Source organism: Panthera pardus, unplaced genomic scaffold (genome assembly GCF_024362965.1).
Source record: "Panthera pardus isolate Hobbes unplaced genomic scaffold, ASM2436296v1 HiC_scaffold_16, whole genome shotgun sequence".
Lineage (NCBI taxonomy): Eukaryota > Metazoa > Chordata > Mammalia > Carnivora > Felidae > Panthera > Panthera pardus.
In genome coordinates this window covers 58,464,353-58,485,237 of record NW_026526721.1, presented here as the reverse complement: position 1 = coordinate 58,485,237, position 20,885 = coordinate 58,464,353, and the positions used below count along the sequence as shown (strand labels likewise).

Below are 20,885 nucleotides of genomic sequence, written 5' to 3'. Positions count from 1 at the left end.
GGGCTTTCTGGTGCTGTTCATGGGATTTCTTAAGGTGTCCAGGTGGATGTCCTTCAGAATTATTTGATGTGTGATCACATGGCTGCTGTTGCTGTGCATGAATTGGCCTTGACTTTGTTCATTCTGCTGCCTCAGGGGGCCCCTAAGCCCATACCAATTTATAAGGGAAGAAGCATTTGTTTCCCTTCCCTGTGGTCATCAGACCTCCCCTGCCATCCATCACACAGGCCCTCAAAAGTAAGGCAAATTGTACCACCATGACCCTCTGAAGGCTTGTTTTCCTCTTAAATCTGAAGGCTTTTCTCCTTTTGTAGCTCCCACCCCCGCCCTGTGTCCGAAGTTTTTGTTTTTTCGTGTTTGTCTATCACAATATCTTCTGACAGAAACTAAAATCCTGCTTCGTGACACAGAAAATTATTGACGTATTATACCTTTCATAACCATTGTAGTTTTCAAAAATTATTTGCACTTTTATGCTTAACTCTGTCTTATCTCAAATTAAGGCAGCCTGCATTTGTTACAGTCATTCATTTCTTTCAGTACATGTAACCATTTTGAACTTCCCATATGTAAGAATTTTTCCATGGAGAAAGAGTGAATCTTAGTTGGGATTTTCCTCAGGTGATACTTATAATCAAGGTACGTGGTCTTTAAAAATAAGAAATAATTACTTCACATAAAATTCATAATCACAAAACTCTTTTTTTTTTTTTTTAAGAGCTAACAGATTTATCTACCCTCCCTGGCTCCTGATGATATTCATACCTGCAAATACACTTGCTCAGCTGGAAGGTACTGGCCCGTGTAGTTGTTTGTGGCTGGCACGCCTTTCTGATTGGCTGGATCCAGGTATCTAAATGACCACAAAGTATCACTTGCTAAGTACTTTGAATATCACCCCTGAGTGGACATAAATCAGGCCTTCCCACACTGTATACTTGTAAGGTCTAATTTTTCTTTAGTGGTTATAACTTAACCACTTTAGGGTATATTGAGATGCATATATTCTTCACCTCAGTGCCTTGTAGGCCACCTTTGTAACAACTCAGAGGTGTCTGCTCTGCACCCTTAGTGCATAGAAAGCATTAGTCAGAGTTGTGAACAGGAAATTTTTCTCTTCCTGAGCTCTCTTTGTTCAGTCTCGGGCTACATCATGCCTTCTTCCTTTCATACGTTTTCTAAGGCCACCTCCTCCTGCAGAGACAGGTAGTAGCTCATCAAGAAAGTTGTGGCCCTGATAGGAAGACAGATGCACACACACATTTAATTATAAAAGAATGCTGCCTGTCACACAGAACAGCCTGAGACGTTCGTGGAGTAGGGGGATGTCAAGTGGGCTTGGGTGGCTGGAGGATGGGGGTGCAGTGAGTTCGCATAAGGAAGCAGGGGCCAAATTTCATTTGATGAAGTCTGGACATTTCTTACAGGCATTGAAGAGTCTCTGGAGGGTTTTAGACACAAATCTTACAACTGGATTTTACTTTCAAGAATACAAACTGTGGGGCACCTGGGTGGTTCAGTCGGTTAAGCGACCGATTCTTGGTTTCATGATCACAGTTTGTGGGTTTGAACCCAGCATCAGGCTCTGTGCTCACACTGCAGACCTGCTTGGACTTCTCTCTCACTCCCTCTCTCTGCTCTCCCCCACCCGTCTTAAGTAAATAAATAAACTTAAAAAAAAAAAAGAATGCAAACTATGACAATGATGTGGAAAATAAATGGGGTGGGGGAGGGGAACAAGGCCAAGTTTGGACTGTAGGAGACTAGTTGGTGGGCTATGACAATAAATCCACATGAAACAAAATAAAACCCAAATTAAGACAGTGTCATGGAAACAAATTTGAAAGATATTTCGGATGCTGAATCAACTTAACCTTATGACTGATGGAATGGGGCAGGAAGGAGGAAAGAACCAAGAGGGCTCCCAGGTTCAGACCATGTCATAGGTAGGTGAAGGTATCATACTGTGATAATAGAAGGTGGGCTAGCTTTGCCCCAGGGTGAGTTTGAGGCCGGAGGGGATTCAACCTCCTCCTTGAAGCCTTTCATGACTGACCCAGCCAGAAGTCTCCCTCCTTGGAAATTTGAAAGCTCTGAGGGATTGTATCTTGTGTAGGATAACAACAACAAAAAAAAAATCTGAAGGGAAAATTGAAGAGCAACGGAAGTCTCTTTTTGCATTACTTTTGCACTAGAAACTGTCACGTTACTAAGTAGTCGTAGACAGGGGTTTGCCCACACCCCTGGGTGTGGGCAGTAAGGGGACATTATCCGTACAGAATTTAAAAACAAATAAAGGTACTTTTAATTATCACCATATACCAGCAATTGTGAACAATATGAGTGATAAAATATTCTTCCCCCTTATAACATCTTTGGTCTAAATTCTGAATAATTACTCTAAATAATATGTATGTAAATTTCAAATTAGCACATTTTTAGGACTTCCCTTTTGATAAACATTGCATTCTACATGAAAGCTAACTCAGAGAACTTCCTCATGGTGGAGTTGGCTCTGGACACATACAAATTCGTGTGTTCATTTCATGAGTAAATTTATAACATTCAGAATTGCTGGAGCTTGCTCTAGGCAGCTTGTGTCTCTGATCCCTGTGACACTACATATTCCTTCATTTCCAGAGTAGATTTTAAATAAACAACAATACCACTGTGATTATGAAACCAAAGAAACAGAATGTGAGCCATTTCATTGCTTTCATCCTATCCAACCACTTTGAATATTTATTTATTTAAAATCTAGAACAGTGAGGGGAGCCTGGATGGCTCAGTCGGTTGAATGTCTCACTCTTGATTTTGGCTCAGGTCATGATCCCAGTTTGGGATCTGATTTTGGCTCAGGTCATGGGATTGAGCCCCGGGTTGGGCTTCTCTTTTTCCTTCTTTCTCTTCCCCTGCCCCACTCATGTTCTCTTTCTTTCTTAAAATTAATTAATTAATTAAATCTAAAACAATGAGTTCCAACTGTGCAGTGTAATTTGTTTCCAGGTATGAACTTTAGTTTCAAAGTTTAAGACTTCATGTTTTATTGATTATTATCTATACAACTTCAATGTATTCTTGTCCTCCAAGTGTTGTTGTACTTATTTTAAAAAAGTTTTTTTAAGTGTTTATTTTTGAGACACATAGAGAAACAGAGCACCAGTGGGGAAAAGGCAAAGAGGGAGACACAGAATCCAAAGCAGGCTCCAGGCTCCAGGCTCCAAGCTGTCAGCACAGAGCCTGACATGGGGCTCAAACCCGTGAACCAGGAGACCATGACCTGAACCAAAGTTGGTTTCTTAACTGACTGAGCCCCCCAGACGCCCCCTTCAAGTGTTGTTTTAAACTTAAAGAATGAATCAAAATAAAACTTCACATTCAGGGTACAATTGAGTAATTGGTTAAATTGTATCTTTTGTAGAATTTTAGTTTTAATAAAATTCATTTGTTAGTCACTGGAAAATTACTTATATAAACTATATCAGACTGTATCAAAGTTCACACTGTTTATTAAATAAATTTAATTATTTTAAATTTAATTTATTTAAATAAAATTATTAAATAAATAGCTGTGCATTTTTTCTTTTTTTGTATTCTAATATTTTAAAAGTATTTTTTAATTTGCATGATTTTATATATGAAGTTGAATGAATATTTATTTTTTGGCCATTTTATGGTTTGTTTCATTTCATGATTTCTGAAAACATTTTTCTATATAGAGGAAGAGGTTGTTAAAAATAATGCACTCTCAGGGGCACCTGGGTGGCTCAGTCAGCTAAGTGTCCGACTTTGGCTCAGGTCATGATCTCACAGTTTGTGAGTTCAAGCCCCTCATTGGACACTGTGCTGGCAGCTCAGAACCTGGAGCCTGCTCAGATTCTGTGTCTCCCTCCCCCCTCGCCCCTCGCCTGCTGATGCTCTCTCTCTCTCTCTCTCTCTCTCCTTCAAAAATAAATTAAAACATTAAAAAAAATTTTAAATGATGCACTCTGGGCATCAAATATGCTAGGTATACCCTAGTCATGGAATATGCATGCTGTGCTAAACAGTCATGGTTTTCATAAGGATTTTTTAAATGTAAGTCTTCCTAAACCTACAGTTACTTAAAAAGGGATACTTCATCACAGGAAACACTGAGGATGGTAGAAATTTCATTCTTTAACTGCCTATGTTTATTTGAATTATTTTTAGCGTTGAAAATTCCCTATGCATTAGTATGAATGTTTGAGAATAACAGCAGGAACAATTAATGCTGATACATCCCAAACAAAAACAACTGCAATCTTCACCTCTCTTTAGAAAATAATTGTTTCACAAGACAAGCCCCTTGGGTACAGCTTTTGATTTCCTGAATGCCGTGAAATAGCTATTCATAATTCAGGACAAGCAGCAAAGTGTCCACGTGCCTGTCCGATGGAGACTTGCAATGGTGCCATTTAGCTCTGTGCAGTATTGCTGTGCTACAAACATCCGCTTGAGTCTCAGGGAGATGGGAAGTGTTAATACTTTCTTTGTACAAAAAGTGAATATTCTTGATGACTTTTAGTGCCTGTTGGCAAGTCTTCATTTGTCTATTCATTCCTCCATTCAAGAAAAATCCCTGTGCCAGTCAATGTGACAGTCAGTGATCCTTGTCCTGCTGATAAGAGTATGCAGGAACCACTGTGATGTTTCTGTAATCCCAGTGGGAGAGTCAGTGACGTGGTTGGGACCATCAGCTGGCTCTCCTTGCCTACCCTGCTCTGTGCACTCCCCCCAACCACATAACCACATAGGTTGGGACTAGAAGGGATATTCACTTGTGCTACTAGCATTGGGTGAGAGCTGATGGCTAAATGGAAAGATAACGTACTGTAGTAAAAAGAGAGACTTAGAGCTGGTTTTATCACATCGGTCACACACTGAGGGAGATGAAGTTGCGTATGTGTTTGTGTAGGAAAGGATGATGGGTAAGAATTTTCCTATTTTCATCCTGTTTTACAGAGATTGAGGACCAGAAAGACTGGGTGGCTATCTCAGCATCACACAATGTGTTAGTATTTGAACAACCATGTTTGAATAAATATTCCAATTTTTAGCTATTTACATGACTTTTATAAATATCCCAAAAGAATCAGGCTCTGTATTTTCTCATGGTGAATAAGCAAACTTTTAGTGTGTTCTTCCTAACGCTATTGCATTTATTCTGAAACAACCAGTGGTTTCCATGTCACTATTTGAGAAAAGCACGATCGAAGTGAGTTTCGATTCCTTGAATTTGCCATGAGATTCCTGGCTTCTCTGCCTTTGCCCTTCCGTGTGCTCAGTCTTAAAATACCTCCCCTGTCCCATTCACTGCTGATTATCAAAGGGCTATTCATTCACTAAGGTTCAGCTCAAAGTATGTAACCTTTCCATCAAGCCTTATCCCAATAGTCCCAGCTGAAGTTAAGCTTCTGTACACACAAGCGAAGTTACACCTCTTTACAGTGTTATTTCATTCTCTCGTTTGTCAAACATTTTTATTTCCCATTAGAAGGCAAGCCCCTTGAAGGAAGACACCTTGCCTTATTTATTTCTCTCCCCCCTAACAACTAACGTACAAGGACACACAAGCTCTCTCTGAGCCCTTCTTTCAACTCAGATCAATTTGAAGATTAAAAAAATGGAAGATAGTAAATTTATTCTGGGAAAGTGGCATTGTTAGTTAACCTTGTCTCATCAATTAAATGCTAAGCTTCTTGAGGGCAGGAGGGTCTTTGTCTAAAACTACCTTATTGTTTTCCACAATGTTGGCACCAAGTCCTAGGCTCCATACGCTATGACTGATTTATCCAAGTGCATGAAAAGGGAAGTGAGGAGGTTGAGATAATCTATTAACTTTAGCGGGGATGGAGTTCTGGAAATGTGAGTTTCACTTGGCTTTTCAGATTCTGGCCTCTTTGCTTTTTTGTCGTAAGTCTAACCACATCCAGGTGTTATATTGTTAGGCACTTCCTTTTGGTAGATTATCTTACCCTTTCTCTTCAAGTTTTTGAAAACTTCATGCTCATAACTTGGCTTTTAGTTTGCTTTCATTTTTATTTTGAATTTTTGGAAGCAACTGAATTAGTAAGTCTTAAAGTGAACTTGTTTGAGGTGTCAATACATTTATAAATATATAATAAATACTACAAGTTTCTAAATGTTCTCTGCAGGGCCCTTCTCTCAATCTGGTTCCTGGAAACTCAACCAAGTCTCTGAACAGAGGTTGACAAGATGTGAGCAGAAATTACAGTGAGAGGTTTTTTTGGAGGTTAGGAAATAACTAAAAATGAGAATATTTATGCTGGCAAAGGTGTCGAAATAAAGTGGAGCAGTAAGATAAGTAAAGCAGCATGTGCAATGCAGGGCCAAAAGCTGTCTCCCACTTCAACATTGGAGTAGCCCTTAGCCTGCTTTGTCTTTAAAAGAGAATTTAGGTTGGGGCCCCTGGGTGGCTCAGTCAGTGAAGCGTTAGACTTCGGCTCAGGTCACAACCTCACAGTTTGTGAGTTCAAGCCCCGCGTTGGGCTCTGTGCTGACAGTTCTGAGCCTGGAGCCTGCTTCAGATTCTGTGTCTCATTCTCTCTCTGCCCCTCCCCCACTTGTGCTCTGTCTCTCTCTGTCTCTCAAAAATAAATAAATGTAAAAAAAAATTTTTTTAAGAGAGTTTAGGCTATCATCTTGGTTATGCTTATGTCATTTTAACTTGTGAGACAGTACATCTATTCAGAATGGTGCTTGAAGATGAGTGAAATAAATTAGGCAGATGTATGTATCGCTGAGAGAATAGTTCAAAACAGGGAAGGACACTCAAGATAAAAACTATCAGGATGTAGGAAAAGGAACTTAAAGAGAAAACACTCTCAAGACCTTAGCTCTAATGGAAAAATAGAAAGGTATGGACCTCTACAGAGTTCTTAACTAAAAGGAGTCTGGCCTATTTTAGTTATTTTGATTTGCCAACACAGAGAGTCAGTTCAGTAGTGGAATATTCTATGATTTATATACACTCATCATGTAACTGATGCTAAAAATATTAAGTGGTTGTCGTAAACTGGTGCCATTTCTCTTGCTCACGTGCATGAGTCTTCAGAGGGACAATATAATCCAACAATTATCAGAGAATGAATATATATGTTCTAAGTAACTGACATTTGTCCCTTTGGAGGCCAAAACATTTTTTGAAGTGACTATTTCTGATGAAATTCTTTTTAATAAAATGGGTTGAATTCTTTGCTTCAAAAAAATGGATATATTAAACCTAATTGAAAGTTTTGCTGTGGATTCAATCTTCTCATTATGAGCATAGTTATTACTCTGTTATATAACACAATCATTCCCTCTGGCTAATTAGGAAATGATCATGAAGTTATGAGGATTATGTATCAAGTGAGAGGCGTTTGGGATCTTGCCATATTTATTTTGCTTGTTTAGAGAACATTTCTTCATCATGTATCTTGGCTCTAAGTTGCATCCTAGATATTGAGGTTACAAGGTAAATGCTTTCGTGACAGGTTAAAGGTAATAGAACTTGCTCAATAATGTTGATAATTTAAGAAATTATTTTTCTTGGGGCACCTGGGTAGCTCAGTGGGTTAAACGTTCAACTCTTGTTTTTAGCTCAGGTCATGACTCATGGTTTGGGAATTCAAGCCCTCTATTCAAGTCCTGCTTGGGATTCTCTGTCTCCTTCTCTCCCTCTGCCCCTCCCCTCTCACTCTGTATCTCTCTCAAAAAATAAACTTTAAAAATAATAAAAATAAATTATTTCTCTTGGCTTTAGATTTTATGTACAATTGACAATTACTAACAGAAGGTTTGTAGAAGATAACAGAAAGCCTGTTTCCAAGAAAAAACTCTCCCACCAAAACAAAGGGAGGCAATTTCCTGCAGACCAAAAGAGGTACATTGTGTTCCTCCTCCCACTTTGGAAGACAAAACATTCAGGTTATGTCAGAACATCCTATCTTTCAACAATTATCTTGAGCTGCATGTGTCCTACAAAGAAAAAGGCATGGAAAAAATTACAAGGCAGTACTAAAGCCTTTGAGAAACAAGTAAAGAAAATTTCGAATGCCAGGTACTATAGGGAAATAGTTGTTAACAAAAGTTCCTCTCTCCCACTTATTAGAATATATCAGAGCTAGTAATAGAAAATGTGGTTACTCCTCAAGACACAATAACAGAGTAATGGTTAATGAATTATAGAATAATGGACTCTAGTATGAGTTTGAGTCGTGATTCCCCTAATTATTAGCATATAACACTAGGCAAATTTCACCACATCAATTTCCTTATCTTTAAAATAGTTTTCATAATAATATATATTTTATTGTGAAGATGAAATGAGTTAAGATATTTGATGTGTTTTGAACAGCCCTTGGAATATAATAAAATAATTGAACAGAAATTGTTATTATTTGCTACTATTGAAGTAGCTACCAGATAATAAAATAAAATATTTTATAATAATAGCCAACTTGACAATAAATTATATTTAATAAAATACAAAAATAAAAAAGAATATGGTAAGTACAAAATATAATAATAAAAATATCAGTAATAGTTAAAAAATTTTTTTAATGTTTATTTATTTTTGAGAGAGAGAGACAGATTGCGAGCAGGGGAAGGGCAGAGAGGGAGGGAGACACAGAATCCGAAGCAGGCTCCAGGCTGTGAGCTGTCAGCATAGAACCTGATGCGGGGCTCGAACTCACGGATCGTGAGATCATGACCTGAGCCAAAGTCAGACACTTAACCAACTGAGCCACCCAGGCACCCCTAAAAATATCAGTGATAGTTAAGAAATTGAGGAAGTTATTGAACAATTGAGGAAAATTTTTTTCGACAAATACTTATTATGTGTCTACCATGTACCAGACACTTTGTTACGAGGGGTTAATATACTGAGAATGTTATCTGGAAAAATTGTAAGATCGTATTTGAGAACTCTTTGGCAGAAACTGTTGAGTCGCAAATATCTGGTCCTTCCGGAGCATATTTGATTTTAATTTTGTTTTCATCTTTCAGGGCAAAGATCATGTAATGAACAACTGTATGTAAAGAGATATTCCACATACACTGTGTCAGCAGGGCATCCATTTAATCTGGAGTGCCCTGTGAAATACTGTACTAAGAGGCCTATTGTGACCTGGTGCAAGCTCAAAGGAAAAAACTGTTTACCTCTCGCATATAAACTTCTGGGATACACAACTTGGAAAGAAGGGGAGAATATTTCAGTTTTTAGTCTTCATTTTAATCACCCGTTGGCTAGTGATTCTGGTTCATACCGCTGTTCTGCGAATTTTACATCTGGAGTTATTGAAAGCCATTCAGTAACCATTAATGTGACAGGTGAGTTCTGCACTCCAGGGATATCTGATATTTTTTCAACATGTTTCAAGGAAAAGGAGGACCCAGATTCTCAAGTGATTATGTTAGACACTGAACTCATGTAAATGAGAAGGTTGCCACACTCCTCAGATGGTGATCTGTGTGAGCACGTGTGTATGTAATTTTGAGGTGAGTGAGATAAAAAAGAATAGAGAAAAAAATACAATAAAAGTTCTTGTTCTTGCCTTTAGGGGGTATAGCATTTATCTGATAAATCCAAAAGTAGATCACTGAAATATGGAAAAAATTACAAAGTGAATACCAATAGTAGTAGATAGCTGTCTATTCTTTGTCCTCTTTTCCTTCTATTTTTTCGTCCACTTACCAGTCCTTGGCTTTTGTTGATAACAAATCCTTGAAGTTACATTTGTGGTGCTCAGACAATTATAAGCTTGTTAATAATTCACAGTTTGCACAGAGAGCAAACAGCGCACAAATAAACCTGACTCCCTGATGTGCTTTGAGGACGTTCATAGTTTTAGCTGCCTCCCCAGTCCCTCCCAGAGGTCCTCAAGTAGGCTCAAATATCAGGAGAACAGGTTGAAGTTAAAAACCTAGAATAAAAAATGGAAAGCAAAGAGAGAAGTAGAGGAAAAATTTTTTTAAAAAGTTTGATTTACGAAAATCTCACATCACACTCAATGGTAAAAGATTGAAAGCTTTTCCTCTAAGAACAGGAAGAAGACAAGAATGTCTGCTTTTGTCACTTCTATTCAACACTGAACTGGAAGTTCCAGCCAGAGCACTTAGACAAGAAAAAAGAAATAAAAGGCATCCAAATTGAACAAGAAGAAGTGAAACTATCTCTATTCACAGATGATATGATTATATATATAGAAAATCATTAAAAATCCACAAAAGCTACTAGAGTGAATAGATGAATTCAACAAGGTTGTATGATCAACTAAAAAAGTCAGTGGTATTTCTATACGTTACCAATGAACAATCTGAGAAGGAAATTAAAAACAAAAACAATTCTATTTATAATAGCATCAAAAAGAATAAAATACAAATTAATCTAACCTGGGAGACTCAACACTTGTACACTGAACAAAATATGGCTAAAAGACTTAAAATTGTTAATGTGGCAATATTTCCCAAAGTGATCTATGGATTCAATACAATTCCCATCAAAATCCCAACAAACGTTTTTTTCTTTTTCTGCATAGATGAAAAAGCTGATCCTAAAATTCACATAAAGTTGCAACAAATACAAAATAGCTGAAAAAAATCTTGAAAAAGAAGAGCAAAGTTAGAGGACTCACACTCCTTTATTTTAAAATGTACTACAAAACTACAATAATCAAAACAGTGTGGTGCTGACATAGTATAGATATAAAGATCAATAGAATAGAATTGAGAGTCCGTAATAAATCCACACATCTTTGGTCAATTGACTTTTTTTGTTTTTGATAATTTATCATCAAGTTAGCTAACATAGAGTGTATACAGTGTACTCTTGGCTTCAGGAGTAGATTCCTGTGATTCATCACTTATACAAAACACCCAGTGCTCATCCCAAGTGCCCTCCTCAATGCCCATCACCCATTTTCCCTGCCCCCCACCCCTTTCTACCCTCAGTTTGTTCTCTGTATTTAAAAGTCTCTTATGGTTTGCCTTCCTCTCTGTTTGTAACTATATATTTTTGTTTCTTTCCCTTCCCATATGGTCTTCTGTTAAGTTTCTCAACTTCCACATATGAGTGAAACCATGATATCTGTCTTTCTCTGACTGACTTATTTTACTTAGCATAATACCCTCCAGTTCCATCCAAGTTGTTGCAAATGGCAAGATTTCATTTTTTCATTGCCAAGTAGTATTCCATTGTGTATATAAAACACATCTTCTTTATCCATTCATCAGTCAATGGACACTTAGGCTCTTTCCATAATTTGGCTATTGTTGAAAGTGCTGCTATAAACATTGGGGTATATGTGCCCCTATGAATCAGCACTCCTGTATCCTTTGGATAAACTCCTAGTAGTGCTATTTCTGGGTCATAGGGTAATCAATCTTTAATTTTTTGAGGAACCTCCACACTGTTTTCCAGAGTGGCTGCACCAGTTTGCATTCCCCAACAGTGCAAGAGTGTTGCCCTTTCTCCACATCTTCACCAACATCTGTTGTTCCATGAGTTTTTAATTTTAGCCACTCTGACCAATCTGAGGTGGTATCTCATTGTAGTTTTGATTTGTATTTCCCTGATTATGAATGATAGTGAGCATCTTTTCATGGGTCTCTTAGCCATTTGGATGTCTTCTTTTGGCCAATTGACTTTTAACAAGACTTCCAAACCCATTCAATGGAAAAATGATAGTTTCTTCAGTAAATAGTGCTGAGGCAATTGGATATACATACACAGAAAAATGAATTTGGACCTCTACCTCATACAACATGTAAAAATAAGTAAAAATGGATCAGATATTTAATATAAGAACTAAAACAATAGAATCTATGTTTGTATAAAATTTTAATACTATTTTTCCTTAGAGGAAAACACAAGAGTAGATCTTCATGATCTTGGATTTGTCAATATTATTTTGCTACAGCATCAAAAGCATATATACATAAATACATAAATAAATAAATTATACTTCATAAAAATTAAAAACTTTTGTACATCAAAGGACACTATAAAGAGAATGAAAAGACAACATATGGAATGTGAGAAAATATTTGCAAATCATATATCTGATAAGGGACTAGAACCCAGAATATATAAAGAAGTCTTACAACCCAACAACAGATAAGCAACTCAATTAAAATGGGCAAAAGACTGAATAGACATTCCTTCAAAGAAAATATATAAATGGCCAATAAGCACATGAAGAAATGCTCAATGTCATTAGTTATTAGAGGAACGCAAATCAAAATCACGATGAGACACCACTCACAGACACTAGGATTACTAGAATTTTTTTTTAATGGAAAATAACAAGTGATAGCAAAGATGTGGACAAATTGAACTCCTTGTACTGTGCTGGTGGGAATGTAAAATGTTGCAGTTGCTTTGGAAAAGGTCTGGCAACCTTTCTTCAAAAGGTTAAACATAGTTTCCACAAGACCCAGCAATATCCAAGTGAAATGAAAGTATACGTCCACATTAAAACTTGTACATGAATGCTTATAGCCATACTATTCACAAAAGTCAAAAAGTCGAAACAATCCAAATGTTCGTCAAACTGATAAAGGAAATGTGTTATATTCATACAGTGGAATATTATTCAGGCAAAAAAGGAATGAAGTACTGATATGTTACAAAACAGTTGAACTTCAAAAACATTGTGCTAAGTAAAAGAAGCCAGATAAAAAAGATTACATATTATAATCTTGATTCTGTTTGCATGAAATACGAAGAACAGAAAAATCTGTGGAGATAGAAAGTGACTAATGGCTGCCAGAGGCTGGCAGAAAGGGTTAATGGGAGTAACTACTTAATGTGTATGGAATTTCCTTTGGGGATGATGAAAATGTTCTGAAACTAGATAGTGCACAACACTAGAGAGTTGTACAACATTACACTAAGTTGTATGCTTTAAAATATTAAAATAATAATATTTATGTTAAATTGACCATGAAGATTACTGCAAAGAGAAATTTCAAAGAGTTCTGGTGCAATAGTAATGTCTGAAATCTAGATGCAGACGTATGCAGTCACTTCCTCTATGGAAACCATTCATTTGAATGCATACACTTTGTGTTTGTAAAAATTAATTTATTACTATATATGCACACTTTGGAGTCCATCTTTTAACTCCCTTAAAGTAACCCAATGAAGGAATCCACTTAAATTCCTTAAAAATCTTTTAAGTTATTTTAAGACCTCTGAAAGCAGCCTGGTAAAGGAATGCACAACAATCTAGTGCTGGTTACAACCTCTATATCATCAAGCACAGAAGTGTAGAAGGGATTTAAGGCAGAGTTGGAGACCCTGCTTTTGCAAATTTGTTATCAAACTCAGTGCTAATTGCCTGTGACTATACGTGCATTGGCTTATAAACCTCTTTGGAATGGAAGCTGTGTCTTAAACATCTTTGCTTCTCTACAAATAGATGGCACAGTGTGTAGCACATAGTAGGTGTTCAATAAATATTTCTTTATAATTCTTAAATGAATTAAATAACATCATCTATGCAAAGTTAAACAATTGCCTTTAACAACCTGGAGAAGCTTATACTAGAGATTATGGAATGAATCCTTTCTGGAGGAAATTGCACATTCACATAATGAGGTAAAATATTGAATTTTTTAAGAAGTAGTACTTTTTTAACTGGCAAAATAAATGATAAAAATAAGCAAAACTTGCAAAACATTACTTCCAGGATATTAATGATACTATGAAATAGTAATTCAGTGCTATTAGATTATTTATATAATGTATATTAATATAATGTATAATAAAATTAAATGCAGTGGCATTGAGTCCACCCTCCTTGGAAGAGGGACTGTCTTGTGTAATTCTGTCTTCTTTTGTGGGAATTAACCCCCTTCTGTGCAAGAGGGAGGAATTCAGCCAAGGTCAGAGGCAACCCAAAAATGACTTATGACATGGAAGTGTCCCAGGGGTATTACTGTGTCTCCTCTGTCCCATTTTGGGGTCATTCCACAGCCACTACAGATGGTTGCCCAGTTTGTAAAGTGCATAAAGTTTCCTGTTCTAGGAAAAAGTCGGAGCTGAAATTAGGATCAACAATCTGTCTCCCTTGGGGAGGAAGGGGCCAAAGGGAAGAGAGGCAGCTTCTCTCTTGAACCCTGTGCCTGTGGGGCGGGGGGGGGGGGGGGGTGTGGGGGGTGGCGATGTGCTTATTAGGATCACACTGGGGATGAGCAAGAAAGATGGAGATGTGAGAAGGAAAAGTTACCTAGAAGACAGGAAGGGCTTTTTAAATTTCCCTTTGGAGATTCCTATTCTAATTTGTACTCTCCAGAATTTCTTATCACTTTTGAATCAGTGCTCCTGCCCTAAGGGGAGGTCCCCAGGACTTTGCTTTGGCCGTCTACTCTTGTCTGGCAGCAACCTTCACTCTGGAATTGCTTCCTTCCTGTAGCTTCATGAGCATCTCAAACTTTCATTATCTTCCTTCCAAATCTTCCAATCAGCCGTATGGACTCTTTGTCTTTAGTGTTTCCTGTTTTAGTCCATTTCAGCCAAACATCTTCCTAATACACTTCACTTGCCTAATAAATGTCTTCCATAATGCCGCTCCTTTAGTGAGTCCCTGCAGAGCATCTGCGGTGCTTCCCATGTTGGGCTCACATTTAACCAACATTCAAGGCCTTCCACAGTCCACCCACACCTACCTTCCTTGATTGCTTCTGGACTCCACCATGAACCTCTACTCCAGCCCCACAGCCTTACCTGCCATCACATGTCTTCACCCTATGCTGCTCTCTCCACTCATAGGGCAACCACTCATCTGCCTCCACTTACCACAATTCTGGCCTTCCTGTCAAGCCCAGCCCATTTCCCACATTCTTAAGGAAGCTTTCCATGTTCACCCTAGGGGAAGTGATTTCTCTTTTCTAGCAAATTTTATGCCATTTAAGGTCTGTGCCTCTCATTTATCAGACATTTCCTTGCACTGTAGTAATGTATGGAAATGTTCTTTATCCCATGAAGAATTATAATGTCTGGAAAGCAGGAACTGTGTCATATTTTTCTGGGTCATCCTTGCTTCCTTCACAAAAGTCAAATGAATTATTTCAGAATTGGCTTTGAAATGGGTGTGAATTTGCCTTTTATGAGGTGATGAAAGCAAACATAATAGGGAAAGAGTTCAAGAAAAATTCCTTTTCCTTCTGTATGTGGGAGTACTCAGTGAGCTGAGTACTGAAGGAGAAAAATATACTATGAAATTATATTTAAAAACAATGCTTTGCATAAAAATGATGTGGAGGTGTGACACAAAAAATATTTCTCCCCTTCAAATATCTTTCTTTGGTGCTATTGGGAATTTTCCTGTTTTGCATCTGACTCTCTTTCTTTGTCCAAGTTAAGAATTGGTCCATGTAAGAACAGGGCTGTGGCAGAGTCAGGGCTTGGACGCTGCTGGGAAAGCAGTATTCTCCCAGAATGAGGAAAAGTGCTTTGCAAAGCAAAGCCCCAGAAGAAAAGGTGACAGAGCTGGGGAACAATCCCTGGAATGCACATGGGCCTGTACATCCTCCCCAACCTCCCTTGGTCAGTCCGTGATTAGGAACTTCACAAAGTCAAGTGGTCATTCTCTTAGCAGAAAAGTGAGAGTGGTATGAGTAGGCAGGAAGTGAAAGGCACAATCTCTGTTTCAGAGTGAGTAGTCAGCATGGCCTCCAAAGCATCCTTTCCTTGTGTCCCTCCACACTCACTTGGAGCACCTGCTGAATGAGCATCCTGTTTTTCCAAGTGCCGGAAGATGTCATACAGGCTGTATTCTGTCCTTATACTTAAGTAATAGGGAAAAGGGAATCAACGCAGACAGATGACGTTTGTGTTGTATTTAGGGTAATTTTTCAAGCCTCAAAATAAATCTAGGGACTTAACTTTGTGTCCGTGATCTTTGAGGTGGTGATTTGCACATCATGCAAACTCCTTTGAGCTGGGTTACTGGGTTTGGTTAGTGTGCAAATGCAGGAGTCCTCTCAGACTAACTCTGACTCTAGACACACACAAGTATTGTTTTTGCAACCAGTTTCAATTCTTTATCTTGCTTTTCTATTTCAGAACAGACTCAAAATAATTCAGAATACCCTCTAATAAGTAAGTATCAAACTAGTCAAATAAAAATAAGGAAATAAGATTGTTTCATGGTTGAAGAAAGGATAAAAGTTGGATTTTCCTAATGGAGTGAATTTTTTTTTTGTATTAGGTTTTCTATGTGGGAACCCTTGTCCCTGTTTCTATTCATACCCTCCCCCCAGACAGCTGTGTCTGTTGTTGGTAATGACTTGGCTGCTGTCCTAACCTAAGCAGCAGCTGCAGCATGGATAATGAAGACTTTGTTACCACTCTGTTGTTATCTAAGCACTATTTGCCCAGCTTCAGTAGCTCCTGACCACCTTTACCTTGAACCAAGCATATGAGGAAGGAGGTAGATAACTATGTTAATATATTTAGAAATAAAAAATTGCTGCATAAAATACTTAACATATATACAAAATTAATGCTGTGTGATGCATTCTGATTTTTTTATATCCTGTTGTGATTCTTATTTTTAATGTTTTTTGTGGTCTATTAAATTGTTTCGCGATCCGTCGATTAGTTGCAACCTATCATGGACAAACAGAACATTAACGCATGTTAACATTGATCATAGCAATGAGTATAAGCTGTATGCCCAGCAGAGCATATTTGGAGATAACAAGGCTATCTGTAGATAACAAAATTATATAGTATATGGAGATACCAAAGAGTTACGAGACAACAAAAAGACCTTTGTGTTAAAGAAACTGGAATTTAGTATCAAAAACATGTTGGCTTGGGTCCCAACTACAACTCACTAGCTATCTGACCTTGGGTAAGAGTCTTGGAACAATAACCCTTTTATCAAGGCATGGAACTAGATAAAAATAACAGTTTCCTTACTTTTCTTTAGTGGTGAATATAAGAGTTAAGTAAGACAATGTCAATGAAAGGGCTTGGTGAAGTGCTTTCTGAGAGCTGTTATGGGTATTCTTTTAGAGGGGATCGATCCTAGCAGAATTACAAATTCTTACAAAAGATGAATTTTAACCCAGAGCCACCCACATATGCTCATCAATAAAGCAAGAGGTGGGTGAGAATACTGAGGCCAGGGGTTCTGTGGGAATGCATCCCGGAAGGGAAATAGAGGCATCAGCTGGAAATCTCCTTCATTCAAGTTCTGATGATGCAGGAGGTATTACTGATCCTATTATATCTGAAATTTCCTAACTGTCTTTAGCATTGACTCACATTTCAGATACAACTGGTGCCTCAGGACCACCCTCTCAGGAAGTGACGGCGGACAAACGATGGATGCTTTATAGTTTGCTTCCTTTGGGGGCATTGCCTCTGCTCATTACCTGTTTGTGCCTGTTCTTCTGCCTTAGAAGGCACCAAGGTGGGTTCTACCTTCCATCTGCTGCTTATATGCTACACATTTGGGGGTCAGTTACTAGGGCTGATTGATTTTTAGTTGGTTCTTGTTTTCTTTCCCATATTCTGCAAGGAGCCATGGATAATGATTTCCTCAGGGACAACATCCTTCCACCAAAAAGACAAATGGATTAATTCAGGTCCCCTTCAGTCATAGAGAGGCATGTTCTCCACAGCACAGTGCTCCAGGCAGGGCCTGTGCTAAAGAGGGCATGTGGCTGGGACTGACCCATTCCACTTGTGTCTGTCTTAAGTTTATGTGACAAGCAGCTCTTCTAAACTTTAAGGGTAGTGAAAGGGAGGTTGACATAATCTCTCAGGCCAACAAGTCTGCTTTGAGTTAGTTTGTCTCATCCTCTTTTTCAGAGCCACACCACATCATACCACTCATACACGCCCTTGCCTAAATGAAGACTGTGTTTCCCAGAAGGAAATTCCTATGTCTGTACTTTCTTTTGCCACCACAAACACAGGCCTGAACTGAACTCTCACCCAAAAGTAATGCATTTGAAAAAATGTGGGTTTGGCTAGGACAAGAGAGGTGTGAAATCTTGGAAACAATTCCCTTCTGCTTGTTTAAGAATTCCTTTGGTGTCGGGAGCAAACACTTAAACATAGTAAGAAAGAGATGTGTAGAGAATTCTGATGCAGCTCTGTTCCAAAACATCCCTGTTCTCTCTCTCTTTACTTTTCCCGCTCTGCCATCTCCTCCCATCCCAGCTCCCACATGGGCAGCCTCAGGGTAGCTACAGAAACAGAGCTAGACAGAGCAACCCTTTTCTCTGCCACAAGAGAAAGCTTTGTCTGGGCAAAAGTACTTTCGGTGTTTTGTGGTAAGGACTTCCGGAGCCTAGAACATTCTCAGAATACTGAAGGAATCCTCTGTAACCCCCACTTCACATGTGCAACTCCAAGTCTCTTTCGATAGTCCCTCCCTAGCTTTCACCATCTTTCTTGAGGCTGCTTTAGAAAACTTTAGAAAAAGACGCAGGAATAAATGCTTTGATCTACTATATCTGAAGTGAACTGGGCCATAGGAGATCCTGGCCTTTGTGGGTGAGGGGACAGCAGTGGGTCTGGCATCAGGTATAGAATGTCCCCAGAACAGGATTTCCAGCCTGTTTAAAGTGATACAGTACATCCTGCCCCTTCCTCTTGGATATGCCATAGGACTCTCTGGAGTCAGAAGGGAAGAGCCAGTGAATGTACACAAACCGAAGTGTATGTGCCTTGTTGGTTTCAGCAAATAAACACGCCAAAACAAATAACAACGCTGCCACTGGCCTGGGAGGCATCCCACCTCTGCCCCAGAATTTCAACCTAGCAATCTGATTCCAGAACACATATTCTTACCACAACCTTAACTTACAGGGAATTGGGAAAGAATTTGGTGTTGTTCTTTACTCTTCTTGGTTTCTTATTTGTCTTTTTGAATTTCAGCAGAAAAAAAGGAGCCTTCTGACACAGCAGCAAGGGAAATTAACCTGGTATGTTCCATGCATCTGTTAAAACAAATGCAATCTATGTTATACCATCTTAATCTTGATATAATATTTTAAATTTAATAAGTCTATGTAACATTTACCCTGTCCCAGGAACTGTTCTAAATGCTATATATAGACTTACTTCTAAAAATGTGTTTATTTTTTTAATGTTTATTTATTGGAGAGAGAGAGAGAGAGCAGAGGAGGGGCAGAGAGAGAGGGAGACACAGAATCTGAAACAGGCTCCAGACTCTGAGCTGTCAGCACAGAGCCCGACACGGGGCTCGAACTCAACAAACTGTGAGATCATGACTTGAGCCGAAGTCGGACACTTAACCGACTGAGCCACCCAGGCATCCCTAAAAATGTGTTTATTTTACATTAATCTCCATCTGCAGCAAAGATTCTTCAGAATTCACAAGTCTCACAATAAGTGGCCTTTTGGAAGGGCATTAGTGGCAGAGTAGACCTGAAGCAGAAAAGTCAGAGAGTAGCTTGTACAGCCTTGGCTTGCTGTTGGCCTGTTATGTGACTTCAGGCTATTTAAATATTCTCACAAAAACACCTTACAGTCTTTTGGTAGAGAATTGAGAGTTAATGAAAGAATGAACCATAAATAATCTCATAAATGACAGGTGATTTCTTCACAGACTCCCAGCAGCTAAAGAAACATGACCCTAAGTCTAGTTATTATGCAAAAACTCTCATAATGTGTGTGGGCTCATCAAGGAAGAGACCTCTCAGACAAAGCCAAGGGCATTTTGGAAGCAGTGTCGTTTCCCTACAAGTTCTTGGAATCTAAACATAGGCTTTTTATTTGGGGCTCAATGTTGTGTAAATATTGGAACTCAAAAAAAATGGAAGATGAGGCAATACATTTCTGAAAAAATTTTTATGAGGGTCTTCAGTTAAAAACAAATAATTGTAAATGAGGTACTGCAAAGGAACGTGTCTGTGTGTGTGTGTGTAGTGTGTGTGTGTGTGTGTGTGTGTGTGTGTGCATGTTTCACTGTGGAAGGGTAGAGATAAAGTTGTAGTAACCTTCTCAAAAGTTCCAGAAATACCAAAGGCAGATACAGCCAATAATTTTATGTATAATATTAAATGACACTCAGCATTCCTCACCAGGTTGCCCAATTTTAAATCAAACCAAATACATTCAACTTTGTAAACTCGTATTAAGTTTTTAGTAAGCAGCAGTAGGCATCACTATGTTGGGTGCTGAAGTTTTGTTTTTTCAAGTAGGAAAATTTTCTTAAATGTTGTTTTCTTTCTTCCTATAGTGAACAACAACGAACTACATTCTGTTACAATCAGGACTGAGATCTATGAAACTATCTAAAACAATAATCTAAATAGTTTCTTGCTTAGATAAAGCCCAGCTTGGTTAAAATGTAGTCATATGTCTTCCTGTGTAGGCTGAACAAATTATTTATGATCTGAAGTTGAATTGAACGGGCTTCTCTATGTGTGCAATTATTTAGGAATTTTGTTTTAAGATGCCTGTGTCTTTTGCAGGAACTCACAGCTTTGGCCCATTTCAGTTGGCCAACATTTCAGAAAATATAGTGATGCCATATTAGATCTTTGAGATTAAAGATTTCTTAGGAAGGGACTTGTATTGAAATCAGTGGAATAGAAATCCAACAGAGAGAAAGGAACTGGTAAAATTATGGCAGGTACATATAAAAGCCGAAATTCTCATCTTATTCCACAACGGTCCCTGGAGTATATAAAAATAGTTAAAATACTGAAAACCCGGAACTGTGTATTTTTTTAAAGTGCTTTGTAAACTGTAAAATGGCATTACAAATATAGAGTAGGATAGTGGCTTTGGCGTTTGTCATCTCTATCCACAGACAGAGCCTTGTGGCCTCCACCCACTTTCCTGAGGTCCTACAGGATAGGATCAG

General features: G+C 38.3%; 1 protein-coding gene across 4 annotated transcripts in view; it reads left to right on the top strand.

Annotated features, from left to right (window-relative positions):
* Positions 1-20,885, top strand: part of BTLA (B and T lymphocyte associated) — a 31,797-nt gene that overhangs the window by 8,111 nt on the left and 2,801 nt on the right. Inside the window, exons 2-5 of one of the 4 annotated variants that reach the window (XM_019448354.2) lie at positions 9,034-9,357; positions 16,097-16,132; positions 17,295-17,453; positions 18,932-18,975. In XM_019448354.2, the coding sequence (XP_019303899.1) occupies positions 9,034-9,357; positions 16,097-16,132; positions 17,295-17,453; positions 18,932-18,975 (563 nt within the window). Of the gene's footprint in view, positions 1-9,033; positions 9,358-16,096; positions 16,133-17,294; positions 17,454-18,928; positions 18,976-20,885 lie in introns of all 4 variants that reach the window. The other 3 variants (XM_019448353.2, XM_019448355.2, XM_019448356.2) reach the window with 3 other exon arrangements.